The sequence below is a fragment of the Magnolia sinica genome, chromosome 5 (assembly GCF_029962835.1).
Source record: "Magnolia sinica isolate HGM2019 chromosome 5, MsV1, whole genome shotgun sequence".
NCBI lineage: Eukaryota > Viridiplantae > Streptophyta > Magnoliopsida > Magnoliales > Magnoliaceae > Magnolia > Magnolia sinica.
In genome coordinates, this window is record NC_080577.1 from 67,449,148 (window position 1) to 67,462,430 (window position 13,283).

A 13,283-nucleotide genomic window follows, 5' to 3' on the forward strand; every position below is an offset into this window, starting at 1 on the left:
CAGACCTGACGAAGGCAAAACAAACAGCAGCTTGATCCAAAACTTTTATGGCCTATAAGAAGTTTTTAATGGCGGTAGTTCTATCCCTATTTTGTGGTCCACCTGAGATTTGGATCTACCTTATTTTATTTTACGGATGATGTCTTAAAATGAGCTGGAAAATGGATGGACAGCATGGATACAACACATACATCAAGGTGGGTCGCACGGTCAGGGCCTCACCCAAGTTGTACCCTTGCCTCACTCAATCCACGCCCTCATTCATTCCAATCCATTGGACTTCCAAGGCCTGATTAATGTTAATAAATAAAGAGAGAAGGGGTTGCTGACTTGAGTGGGACCCACCATGGTGTTTATCTGAAATCCATCCCGACTACCAAGTTTGCTACCCCATGTTAGGCCCGGAGCCAAAATCAGCCATTTCCATTATTTTAAGTGGACCAAGCAATTAGAAATGGTGTACAGGGCAATGCTTACCTTTCAAACTGTTTCCCACCTGAACGATGAATAACCGATAAAGCTGGTGTTTGGTGGAAGTGGATTTATTGGAAATGGTGTACAGGGCAATGCTTACCTTTCAAAGTGTTCACCACCTGAACGATGAATAACCGATAGAGCTGGTGTTTGGTGGAAGTGGATTTTAAATAATCATCACAGTGGGCCTTGTAAATATCTAGGGGGAACATCTCTCCCGACTGTTTCTCTTGGTGTGGTCCACCTCAGGTCAGCTGCCCAGGGGATAATATAGGACTAATGATCGAAGTGGATCTCACCTACACATTAAGGTGGGCCTCCAAAAAATAATGTGTGGTGTCGGGTAGATTTATTTTATGGCACGCATCTCAAGCAACAGAGGGAGTGGTTATTTCACCGATCATTTTGAAAAAGGGGTCGGCAGCTTGGGTGACTTCACCTTGTGTTAATATAAAATCCAACTAATCCATCAGCTGTGTCAGACCATGTTAGGTCCATGGCCCAAAAGTTAGCCTCATTTGTAATTCAAGTCAGCAACACACGATTGGAAATAGTATAAAAGACAAAGTTCACCTTCCAAACTATTTTCTTTGGTGTGGCAAACCCGAACTATGGATGGGCCTGATTTTTGGGATCCATGCCTAAATATTAGTGTGGCATCTAATGGTTGGAGTGGATTGTATATATTCATCACTGGCCCTGTAATAATCAAGGATGGTAGTGTCTCTCCAACCGTTTCCTTTGGTGTTGACCACTTGAATCACAAATAAGCCTGACTTTTTCAGTCTTCGCCTAACATGCGACTACACATCTAATGGTCGGAATAGATCTTACTTACACATCACCGTGGGCCCCTTAAAAATCAAGGATGTGCCTCCCTTTATTTTAAAAAATTTCTTTCACTTGGCGCCGGTCTCAAGCAAGACTCTTTTAGCCCCACGGACCCAGGCCAAGTTTGGGCTTAGATTATGTTTGATTTTACCATGGATGTTGTGGTGGAACAACGGCTAGGTCGATTCCAAGTTAAATATTTGCCAGGAAAGATTCCTTTGCAGCCACACTGACTTTACTAAAACCGAATATTACACACTTTGAGACCTATTAACCACAGCATTATCAAGTTTTTGTAGTAGATGGACTATTTTTATTTTTATTTTTATTTTTTATGTTATACATATGTAGATAAATGTATTAGCAAAAGTATCAAGGGATGTTTTACAAGGAAAGATTTAAACTCAATAAGTGAATAAGGAGAGACTGATTCAAGATGAAGGGTCATCTGCTCACGACCTGGACAGAGAGACCTAGGGCATTCCTTGAAGAGCTTGGAAGATCACGTTGTGTGGTGGCCATTTGGCATATAATTGACTATTATATATAGACACAAAAAACCAGCTGGTCCCACTCCCTTAATGGTCAGCTCATTAAGCTTTTCATCCCTGACCTTACGGGGTTAACTAGAAGATGTTATGACACAACACCAATTACATGATGGCATGCCTTCACGTGATGGTAAACCCAAGTGGAGTTCCGTCCTGACGTGGGTCCCCACCAACCTCCACTACCTTACATTCTTCCTTTCCCTCCACGTATCCCCACCTACCTCCACCATCTCACATTCTCTTTTCCCCTCCCATGTATCGCTCTGCGAAAGGGAAGAAAAGGAAATGGTTGGGATCCGTTGCCCTCAAATTGCACGAGGCATCTTTACCGTCGATTGGGGGGAAGTAGCCCATCTTTCCACTCATGGTTGATTTGAATGGGGCCATGAGGCTCCATGTTTTGGCTCCCCAAATCAATCCACTGTATAGTTTCCTTTTCTTCACTATGAAACCCATGCCCCCTGTCCATAACCAAACTAGCCAACAGAGCCAATAGTCTTTAGTGCAAGTGGTGGCATGTTTTTCTACCACTGTATAGTTTTCTTTTCTTCACTATGAAACCCATGCTCCCTATCCATAACCAAACTAGCCAACAGAGCCAATAGTCTTTAGTGCAAGTGGTGGCACGTTTTTCTACCAACTGTTAAACCCTAGCATGTAAAGCACAAGTATTATATATATATATATATATATATATATATATATATATATATATATATATATATATATATATATATTACTGATAGACTTGATTTTCGAAACATGAGACAAATCATATTAGGGCCCAATATATTATGGATCATGTGCAATCATGCGCGCCTACCTACCTACCGGTTTCATTGAAAATGATTCTTTCCGGAGGCGGCTCAGGTAGGTAGTCCGGGTTGGAAGTTTCCACTTCTTTTATTAAACATAACCTGAAGGTGCATTCTCTGTTATGCAGATCATCTGATATAAGTTGTCACACCCTAAGTGGCTAACATCTGACGCCAATAGCGTTCTGCAAATCCATGGGGAAAACCATAGGAAAATACAGTTATAAACCAATAAAACTGCACTATCATAGGACTCGAGAAACAAATAACAGCTTCAAATAGCATCAAAGGCAACAACACTGCTAAGAAGGCTTTGCCTTGACATGGAAAGAATTGCAATTTTACACCCTATCAAGGTAGCAATAAATTAATCGGAGTCAGGTTTTTCCGATATTGTTAAGAGACTTGTCACCATATGTCCAGGTGCAAAATGACTAACATGAAAAACATAGGAAAGCATTATTCTGTTGTGGTGTCAGAAAAACAAAAACAAAAAAACAAAAAAAAAAAAAAAAAACAAAAAAAAACAAAAAGAAGATGACAGAAAGAAATCCACACCATTGACAGCTTCACCATCTTTCTCTGGACTTGGACCTGCAAAACAAGTCACAGGCTTTAGGAACAGAATGAAGAAAAGATGTAAAACATTGACACTAAAATTTCCGTTTTCCTTTGTTCTTTTATTACAAGGGGAAAAAAACTGCTATAGTGTAAATCCAAATACACATGCTTGCAAAAATACCATCCCAAATTCTAATACATTTGGAAATCAACATGCAGCCATCCTTCTGGAAAATGCAAGCCTTGTTTGTGTCATGTGAAAATGAAAACAAGTTAAAGAAGTGGTGTTTCCAATTCCAGCCATGTTTTTACCACATTGGGTGCATTTGAATGCACTGTTGAACAGAATTGCACTTTTTTTCTTCTTTTTTCCTTTTTTTTTGTTGAAAATTCGGCGGGAACCAGTTACTAGACAGTTCGATTAGTCTTTAGGCATCTATACACGAGCCAGACAAACAATTTGCACGTCAGTATTGCTGTGGGCCTCCACCAGAGTTTCCTTTGGCTTCATCACTTATTACTATGATAAATTGGCAATTAACCAAATTGCATACTTCATTAGCATCCAAGTCATATGGACTCTATTTCTTTTTTTTGAAAAAAATGTCAAATTTCATTAAGCACCAAGAACGCATACAGCTCTAAACACCGCCGAGATAGGTGACTGTCTCGTCACCACCATGAATGAAAAACAGAGCAAAACCACCAAAAAGAAATAGCAGTGCCCTATAAAGAGCAGGAGACTCCGCAACAAATAGAAGATGAGGGATTACACAAAAATGACTGAATCCCAGCCACAAAGTCCAGCTGATTGAACACCCATTCCACACAAGAAGAAGAAATAGCCCACTTAACAGATTCCACAGTCGCAACCTTCCATCAAAGATCCTTGTGTTCCTACCCTAATTCCCTACAGAATCACAAAAGGCACCAGCTTCCACAATAGCTTACCCCGTGGTGTAAGAGGACCCAAAAGGCCAAAATTCCCTATAACCTCAAAAACTGTTCCATTGGCATCCCAGCTAATATTGAAGCACTTTCGGAAAATCTCCCAAACAGCTTGTGCAACTTAACAGTGCAGAAACAAGTGATTCCAGTATTCATATGGACTCCAAATTGCAGTTATATTACTTTCGAGTTGGACAAGAAAGAGACGAGATGTACAGGAACACCATCATGAATACTAGGAAACAACAATAATCTTGGTCGATCCATACTTGATTAAACTATAGGAAATTCAATTCAGCTGTGCATCAGAACACTTCAAACGTGTAAACTGATGCATCGGTATAGGAAAATGAAATCTCGATGAAGCAAATATATGCAGCAAATCCTCAGAATGTAATTTGAATGAGCTAGTATTATATGACGGTTGGCATCCAAGTGGGAACAATCATTGCTCGTTCGGATCATCATAGACTGCCCCAAAAACCATCCGATCAGTGGGCGTCTTCCCATTTTACTCAAGCAATAGCATATTAATAATTCCTCATTAAATCTCATAAAATTTTGAAATAAAACATGTATTCCTCCAAAAGTTACTGGGTTAGTGATCTTTAACCATTCCCCACACTTGCAAAATACAACAGGAGGAATGATGAAACAAGAGAAAAAAAAAAGGGTATGAGTTAAAATGTGCACCTGTCTACGTCCTTGCTGCTTAGAAATCCTCTTTCCCTGCTGCCTTGAAATGCTCTTCTGTCGTCTCCAGACCTGGACCAAACGTCCCCCACTGTTCCACGGGAACGGGGCCTCTCCATGAACTCCATGCTTCTTGACTCCTCTGACATGCCAGACTGGGAAGGTGGCCTACCTGCTCCAGAAGTGGGCCTGTCACTAGGTCTCTGGCTGAACCGAACTTTGTCATCCAACTCACATATCAGCAGCTGTAGGTCCCTTTCTTTGTGTCGTATCTGGTCACCTAGGCTAACCTGTTCCTCAGCAGATGCTGGTGTGGATTCTCCATTCACATTCACCTCAGCTTCTTTTGCCATTTCCATCTTAAGCTGGTTTATCTCTTCCTTCAGCAACCTTTCCTCATCCGTCTCAGGCCTAAGAATTTGAGATCCAAAACAAAATCCATGATCCAGATCAATGACAAAACAGCATCCATCAAAAACATGCATGATAATTATTTGGGTGAAACCTTCCAAGCACATGCTACATTCAAGCGTGTGCACATGGGAATACTTGTAACAAAATAACATTCAAGGTGCGGTGAAAGAAGCTTCAAAACAATACATAGAAAGGTTAAAAAGAGGGATTTGGGGGGGGGGGGTGGGGGATTAGTTATTTGTTAGTTGACTTGGCGGTGCAAGCCCCTTTCTAGATAGAAGACTTGGGTTGAGTCCTATTGATGTACTGGTTTCACTCCTGCATGAACTGACAATGTAATCCATATTTAGCAAGGTGTCCCGTATCCGTTACGATACAGTCATAAAGACGGATACGTATAGGTAAGAGCTGTGACCGTTACACGATGCGGGGGTGAAACAGGCAGTTGGTTTTTTCAAATCGTATCAACCATTACAGGGGCCATTACGATCAAAAAACAGCCACTTTTTTTTTCTATTTAAATCCATTTTTTCTCCCCATTTTTCTACTTTTCCCATCCCAAAAAACTCCCCTAGATCATTTTACAGCAGATTTCGACCACTCTTACTATAGTTTTTAAGATGAAAATCGTAGATTGAAGCAATTTGAGCGAATAGAAGCTCCGAGAGCCTTTTTTTCAAAACATTGAAAAAGGTGGTATTTATGCCTTTTTTTATAATAAAAAAAAAAATTCTAATTCTAATGCTTGATTGTAATGTGTAAACATTGCAGACACAACCATATTCATAAATTCACCAAACAGCCCAATACAACACTCTCACCAAAAGAGTGGACCGTTACGCTACCATAAACATGTTCAAAATAAAAAATAAATAAATAAATTTGGAATATTTACATTATCCTGGATTCTAGATATTTTTACAGAATTTTTTGGGTAAAAACAAATTTCAACCGTTACGGAGGTCGTAAGTCGTTACGCCCCCGCATCAGTAATGGTGGTGACCATTACGGCCACCATTACCAATATGGAATACCTTGATATTTACAAAAGGGAAAAAAACTAAAAAGAAAAGAACGGATTTTGACAAGAACCTGCTTCACAAAAACAAAGAACATTTTAGGAGACGAGAAGAGGATGGAACATTTTAGGAGACAACTTTGTTGCAAAACAGATTTCAATCGGGATCTTGGACACTAAAAAAGCAAATGTGCAGCTTGATTAATTTCACACCAAATATGTAAAGAGAAAAAACTTCGATACTCTGCCAGAGTGATGAATGATATGCAGGCTTACAAATTGCATGTGGCAGACAAGTAATTCAAATTTAAATATTCAAATTATGGGTCCCAGTCTAGATGTATCATGAACCAAAAATTAGGCTTATTTGATTATCTGCCCAAATGATTGATGGAAAATGAAAAATATCCAATGGTCCTATTTCAACGAACACATGTCCAAGACTCAGAGCTGTTCAACCAATCTCATTTTGGGACTTTTGACTTAGCGACAGTGGGTTCCTCAATTTAATCAGTTTACAAATTCAGATCTTGTATTCCACTTGTACAATTTCTGAGTGCCTGCATATCAAGTGTCATACTCAACATTTGTTAAACCCTCCAATTATGAAGCTCTGAAACGTCACTGATAATATGAGCAATGGAAACCTTGTTCTCAAGGGTGATCACACTTCAAAAGATTGTCTCCAGTACATTTTGAGTCGATTTCAATCGGAAGTTTCTGAACACCACTATGGGTGGCAGTGGAGATCTCTTTCCTGATTGATATCAATCACTCAATCTGGGTTAATGGACCATGATTAAAACATTAAAGAAAAAGGCACAACATTTTGCTGCAGATCTCTAGAAATGCCTCCCATCTCTGGGGCAGTGATTTGTGAAATCCACAGATTGGAAATCTCCCCAATTTATTTTTTGTTGGGGATTTGTCAGATCAATGGACTTCTAAATCCATACCCCCATTAATCTGTGGATTTGGGCCAAATCCGAATCCCCTAAAAAACTAAAGACTTGGAAATCCACACTTTTTGAAGTGAGGTAACAAGCCTCATGTAGGTATGTGGTAAAAACAGGCAAATGCAGGGCTGATTCCAGAGGTGCTTTCCATGAATCTAGATATGAAAATAATGTAGAACAACCACTGGCGAAGAAACTAAGATTGGGGGAAGGATTCCCAAGTAATCAAGAATAGTTGTTAATCATGCCCCCTCTTCTACCATAGAAACAAAGGAATTTTTGGGGTGAGGGATCTGGGGAGGGATTTGTGAAATCCACATATTGAAAATCTCCCCTATTTGTTTTTTGCTGGGTATTTGTCTAATCTGTAGACTTCCCAAAGGGCCTATTTGGATAGGAAGGGAAGGTAAAACTAAGATCATGGATTACCTAGGTAAAACTATTGAATTTCCATTTCCCTTCCACTTATTTGGTTTGCACAGCATTTGATGTGGATATGTATTTCATTTCCCTTTCATCTGTTTGATTGGTGTGCAAAAGTGTGGGAATCCAACCAAAAATGTTATGGTGCTCCACACAATCGTGACATATACATACATGCTCATGCTATGTTCATATGCCATCCAATCCATTCATATGCCGTGCCTCACTAAGATGAAAGAATTTCCCAAATATCACAGTATTCCAAAACTCAAGTGGGCCATACTATCCATCTTAAAGCACTGTACATGTGCCAATATGCCACGTGCACCAATGTGCCACATGTTCCATTTTCCACGTGCCACCATCATCTTCAAGTTCTCCCCATGCTACCACCCAAGTGCCCCACATGTCCATATGTCACCCCAATGTGTCACATGTGCAATGAGCTGTCATCATCTTCACTCAATCCACATGTGCCAAATGTACTGCCATACATCTTCAAGCGTTCCATGTGCTGCATTTGCCCATATGTGACGTGTGCACCATGTGCAACCAAACACCTTCAAGCACCCCCCTCATCTCAATGTGTTACATGTGCCCCCATCAATCCATCTTAAAGTGCTGCCCTAATAAGAAACAAATCAAGCATGAATTGGTGGTTTTGGGCTTACATATTGTTGATGCGTCATGGCCAAGTGTGGGCCATCCAGGCTGCATGTTTGGTCCCCCCAGTCTCTCACATGGTCCACTATGTTTGGATCTATGTTGGGCCTTAGTTATGTGTTTCTGTTAGAAGCCTTGGGCCCATAAATCATTAGTTTATTTTATCTTTAGCAAGAAGGGTATAAGTGTAATTTCATTGTAATAGTGATTGCCCTATTTTATAATAAAAGGGATGTGACCATATGGAGCTTTCCATGCTCTCTCCTCCTCCTCTTCTTCCTCTCATCTTCCTCCCTTTCTTCTTCTCTTCTTCCATCTCTAACTGCATAGTATCAGAGAGAGAGAAGTGATCTGATTTCTTTCTTCTCTCTTTATCATCTTTTCTTCCTTTTTATCATTTTTCTTCTTTTTAGGGAAACGCTAACATGCTTGGGGCTGACCTAACCTAATCCCTTTCTCTCGTTGTACCACCAATTGGTTGGAGGTGAAATCATGTTCAATAAAGGCATGCATAGCCCACTTTTATATTCTACCCACGTGATGGGTCAAAGTGGGCCATCTCTCATCTATAGTTGGATCTACAATCAGATTTGAAGGATGAGGTCAGATTTGAAAATGAAAATTATTCGTAAAGGTTGTCGATGGTATAGATTGAAGAAAAGGTATACAAGTGAGAGCAGATAATGATCTAGTTGATTATGTTTACGGTTTTATACATCTTTCTACATGTGAGGTTAATATTGTTGAAAGTTTTTCCTAGTGTGTATTCAAAGTACTTCCCTTTGTCAAGATGGATACCAAGGGATGATTCAAAGAATAATATCATGTCCCCACCAGAGTCGATGGCACTCCAAATCACATCGACTAAACAGAATGGAACAAATTATCTACAATGGCCTACGTCTGTAGAAGTTTTTCTGATAGGAAAAAGGAAAGTGAAATATCTGACACTAGGTATTCCATAATGATAACGGCGGCCACCACCATTAACTTTATGATGCGGGTCATAGCAACTGTTACGGCACCTATAACAACCGTTACAGTCTCTTTCTTTATTAGGAAAAAAAGAAAAAAGAAAAACCCGTATCTACCCTGTAACAAATCGTAATGGGGTTGTTATGACCTTTACAGGGGGCATAATGGGTCATTATAGGCAAGGCATTCCGCAACGGTAACGATGGTCATAACGGCCACCACCGTTACCTTTACAATACAGGGTGTAAAGGCCGTTATGGGGGGTCGTAACGACTGTTACGGTCTCTTTGTTTTTTTGAAAAAAAAAAATCCAAAAAACCGATAACCACCCCGTAATGGACCATTACGACCTTCGCGGGGGAGGGGGATAATGGTCCATTACGGGGGTTGTAACGGTCTTTACGGGTCATTTTTTATGTAATGGCCATTACGACCTTTACGACCCCGTAACGTGTAACGGTTGCCACTATTACCTTTACGGCACACCATGGTTATAGGGGTAGTAACGGCGATTGCAGATCATTTTTTTCCATAACGGTCATTATGACCCTATAACGTACAACGGTTGCCACCGTTACCTTCACGTAACGCCTTAACGGGTAACAACCATTACGGCACACCATGATCTGACATCACCCAAACCTAATGAAAACACTACAGAATGATTGGGTACAAAAAGATGCCCAAATAAGGGCGGGTACTATTGGGGAATAATATGGAGCCTCGTATCAGTGGGGATGCCATCTTCTTCAAGACCGCCAAAGAAGTCTGGGATTACTTAAAGGAGATATATTCGAGTGAGAAAAACGTAACTCCTATTTATGAGCTTCTATAGAATATATTTTTATTCCAACAGAGGGAGTCAAAGAGTGTGGGACAGCACTATTCTGACTTGCAATGCATGTGGGAAGAATTGAATGTTTATCAGTCAATGTCTACAAGTGTTGAGACTATGCAAAGGCAAAGTGAGGAATTGTGTCGCCAAATTCCTCTCTAGCCTCCGACCTGAGTTCGAACATGTGAGATCTCGAATTGTTGAAGAAAGTCAGATCCCATCAGTCATAGGCATTCACCAAAGTTCAACATACAGCTAGTATGACCAGTGACCACATAGGGTTCCTCATCATCCGATCGGTCTACTTTTACCTCTACATCTGGCAGAGGTGATGGGGGGGGGGGGGGGGGGGGGGGTGGTGGTCGCAGTCGCAGTGGTAGGATTTAGGTTACCTTCAGTGTTGACAATATCAAAGGAGGGAACTAACCTGTTGTAGTGAAAGTATGTGATGATTTTTTTAAAAGAGGCAGGTCTGCTTGCGACTAAGCTAGTTGAAAATCCCATGGACACTAATTCAAATTTGAGTATAGATGAAGGGGAACTATCTAATAACTTAGAGAGATATCGCTAGCTAGTGGGCAAATTGATCTATTTAATGATTACATGACCAGACATCACTTATCCAGTCAATGTAGCTGTGGCCAGTTTATCCATGCTCCTCATACGTCTCATATAGAGGTCATGTTTCACATACTCAGATATTTAAAGGGAGCTCCTGGCCATGGAATTCTCTACAAGTGAAACGGACACCTTAGAGTCGAGGGGTTTTCTGATGTAGAATGGGCTAGCTCTCCTTCTAACAGGCAGTCTACCACAGGCAATTGTTCGTAGGAGGAAATTTGGTTACATGGAAAAGCAAGAAGCAATAGGTTGTCGCTCAGTGCAGCGCGAAAGTAGAGTATAAGGTTATGGCCTTTGCAACATGCAAACTTATTTGGATGAAGACGTTAATGTGCGAGCTCAAGTTCATGGTGGATGCTCGAATGAGATTATACTATAATAATCAAGTAGCATCTCACATCGCCAACAATTCAGTTTATCATGAAAGAACCAAGCACATTGAAAGTCGACTATCACTTCATCAGGGAAATGGTTGCTAACGAGGAAATATGCACTCTATTTGTCAAGTCCCAAGATCAAGTAACAGATATGTTCATGAATGCTTTAAGTCGGGCTCATTTGGATGGATTCTTTGTCAAGCCAAACATTTATGATATATATGCTCCAGCTTGAGGGAGGAGTTGATACGTTATGACCATACATGTGGGCCATCTTGGCCGCATGTGTGGTCCCCCCAATCTCTCACATGGTCCACATATGTTTGCGTCCATGTTGGGCCTTAGTTATATGTTTGGGTTAAAGTCCTTATGCCCATAAGTCATTAGTTTATTTTATCTTAGCAAGGGGGTATAAGTGAAATTTCATTGTAATTAATGATTGCCCTATTTTATAATAAAATAGAGGTGGGGCGTGTGGAGCTTTCCATGCTCTCTCTCTCCTCTTCTTCTTCCTCTCCTCTTTCTTCCTTTCTTCTTCTCTTCTTCCATCTCAAACTTCACATAAATACAACAAAAAAGATGTAAAAGTGAAAAAAGAACAAGTGTTGGTTTACCCCTTCTTCTGATATTTTCCAAAATGATTCATTACTCGTTGATTCATCGAAGCCCACTTAAATTTTGTATTATTATCCTCCAAATAGCCAAGATCTTGTTTAAAGTTAGTTTATAAGCTTCCTTCACGGTTGAAATGAATAAGAGGTGGAAGACGAGAATTTGAAAATAAAAACTTCAATAATGGGCCCTTTATGGTCGTAATAGCTTGTGACCATCATTTATCAGCCCCATAACAATGTTGATACGAGGTACAGGCCAATATTGCCCATTTTCTTCATAACGGACCAAGTCACCCCACATCGTGTATGTGGGTGACAATTTCCTTCATCTAACCATTGATACAGCCATAACATGATTGCTTTTCAACACCATAACCATGATACGTGCAACATGGGCCACTATCCATCTTCAAGCAGCCCACAAGTGCCAATGTGCCACATGTGACAATGCGATATATCTAACAATGTATCATGTGACAATGCGAGACTTGAGCCGCAATCCATCTTCAACGCCACACAAGTGCCACCTTCCATCTTCAAGTAAAAGTTACATGAAAATTCTAATTTTTCAAACAACAAATTTGGAAATGAAGGAAAAATTTTCAACAATATCTTCCTTTAAAATAATCAAGGAAAATGGCTCTTTCCTTCCTCACAATTTCCTAGAAATGTCGATCCCCGCATAGTCTGCAAACTTAAACCCGGCTCAGGATTAAGTTTTCCTGGTCGAGTTGACCTGTAGAAAATGAGTCGACTAGATGGGTTAGAAAATGTGCATTTTATTTTATTTTATATATTTTTATGATGAAAATAAAAGAATGATCGTCGTGAGTTGACCCACCTATGACCATTCTTTTAAATAGTAGAGAGAAGTTAGTCTTCTTCTACACCCATGAGATCCACGAAAGACCCATCACAACCACCAACATGGAAAACCTAACCTATCACCACCTCCACTTGATGGTACCATCAATAACATCATCACAAAAAACCCACCACCACCACTTCTTTTTTAATCGTCCGAGAGAGGGAAATCACGTTTTCCCTAAATTTTATTACCCTCACTTCTTTTGTTAAATAATAATATTTCCCCTCAAAAGATCTGAGTCAACAAAGTCTTAGGTAAACTTAGGAAACCATGCCTAAGTCTCACCCTCATCAAGGCAAGGCTGGTTTTGGTAACCCCATGACCAGGTTATGACATGACCGGGTCAACTCAGTCAAGTCTCAAGTTGATGCACCCAATTTGTAAATTGTGGTTTCCTGAAAAACACTATTTCCTCTTGTTTTTCTATGAATCCAAACAAGCCCAAAAAAAATGAAAGAATTGGAAATTTTATGTTCAAATGAGATGCCAAGCTTCCCTCATGTAGTATGTGGTACAAATAGGCAAGCACCGAGCTAATACTAGAGGTGTTGTCTGTGAATCTATATATGAAAATGTTGTAGAACAATCACTAGTGAAGAAACTAAAACTGTGGGAAGGATTCCCTTGTAGTCATGATTACCAAACA

General features: G+C 40.1%; 1 protein-coding gene across 1 annotated transcript in view; it reads right to left on the reverse strand.

The window, feature by feature from the left end:
- Window positions 1–2,950: 2,950 nt before the first annotated feature.
- The window catches only part of LOC131246107 (eukaryotic translation initiation factor 4B2-like), a 34,321-nt gene continuing 23,988 nt past the window's right edge, over window positions 2,951–13,283 (reverse strand). Inside the window, exons 2-3 of the mRNA XM_058245975.1 lie at window positions 4,874–5,284; window positions 2,951–3,265 (exon numbers count right to left, since the gene is read on the reverse strand). Coding sequence (XP_058101958.1) covers window positions 3,241–3,265; window positions 4,874–5,284 — 436 coding nt within the window. The 3' untranslated portion in view covers window positions 2,951–3,240. The remainder of the gene's footprint in view (window positions 3,266–4,873; window positions 5,285–13,283) is intronic.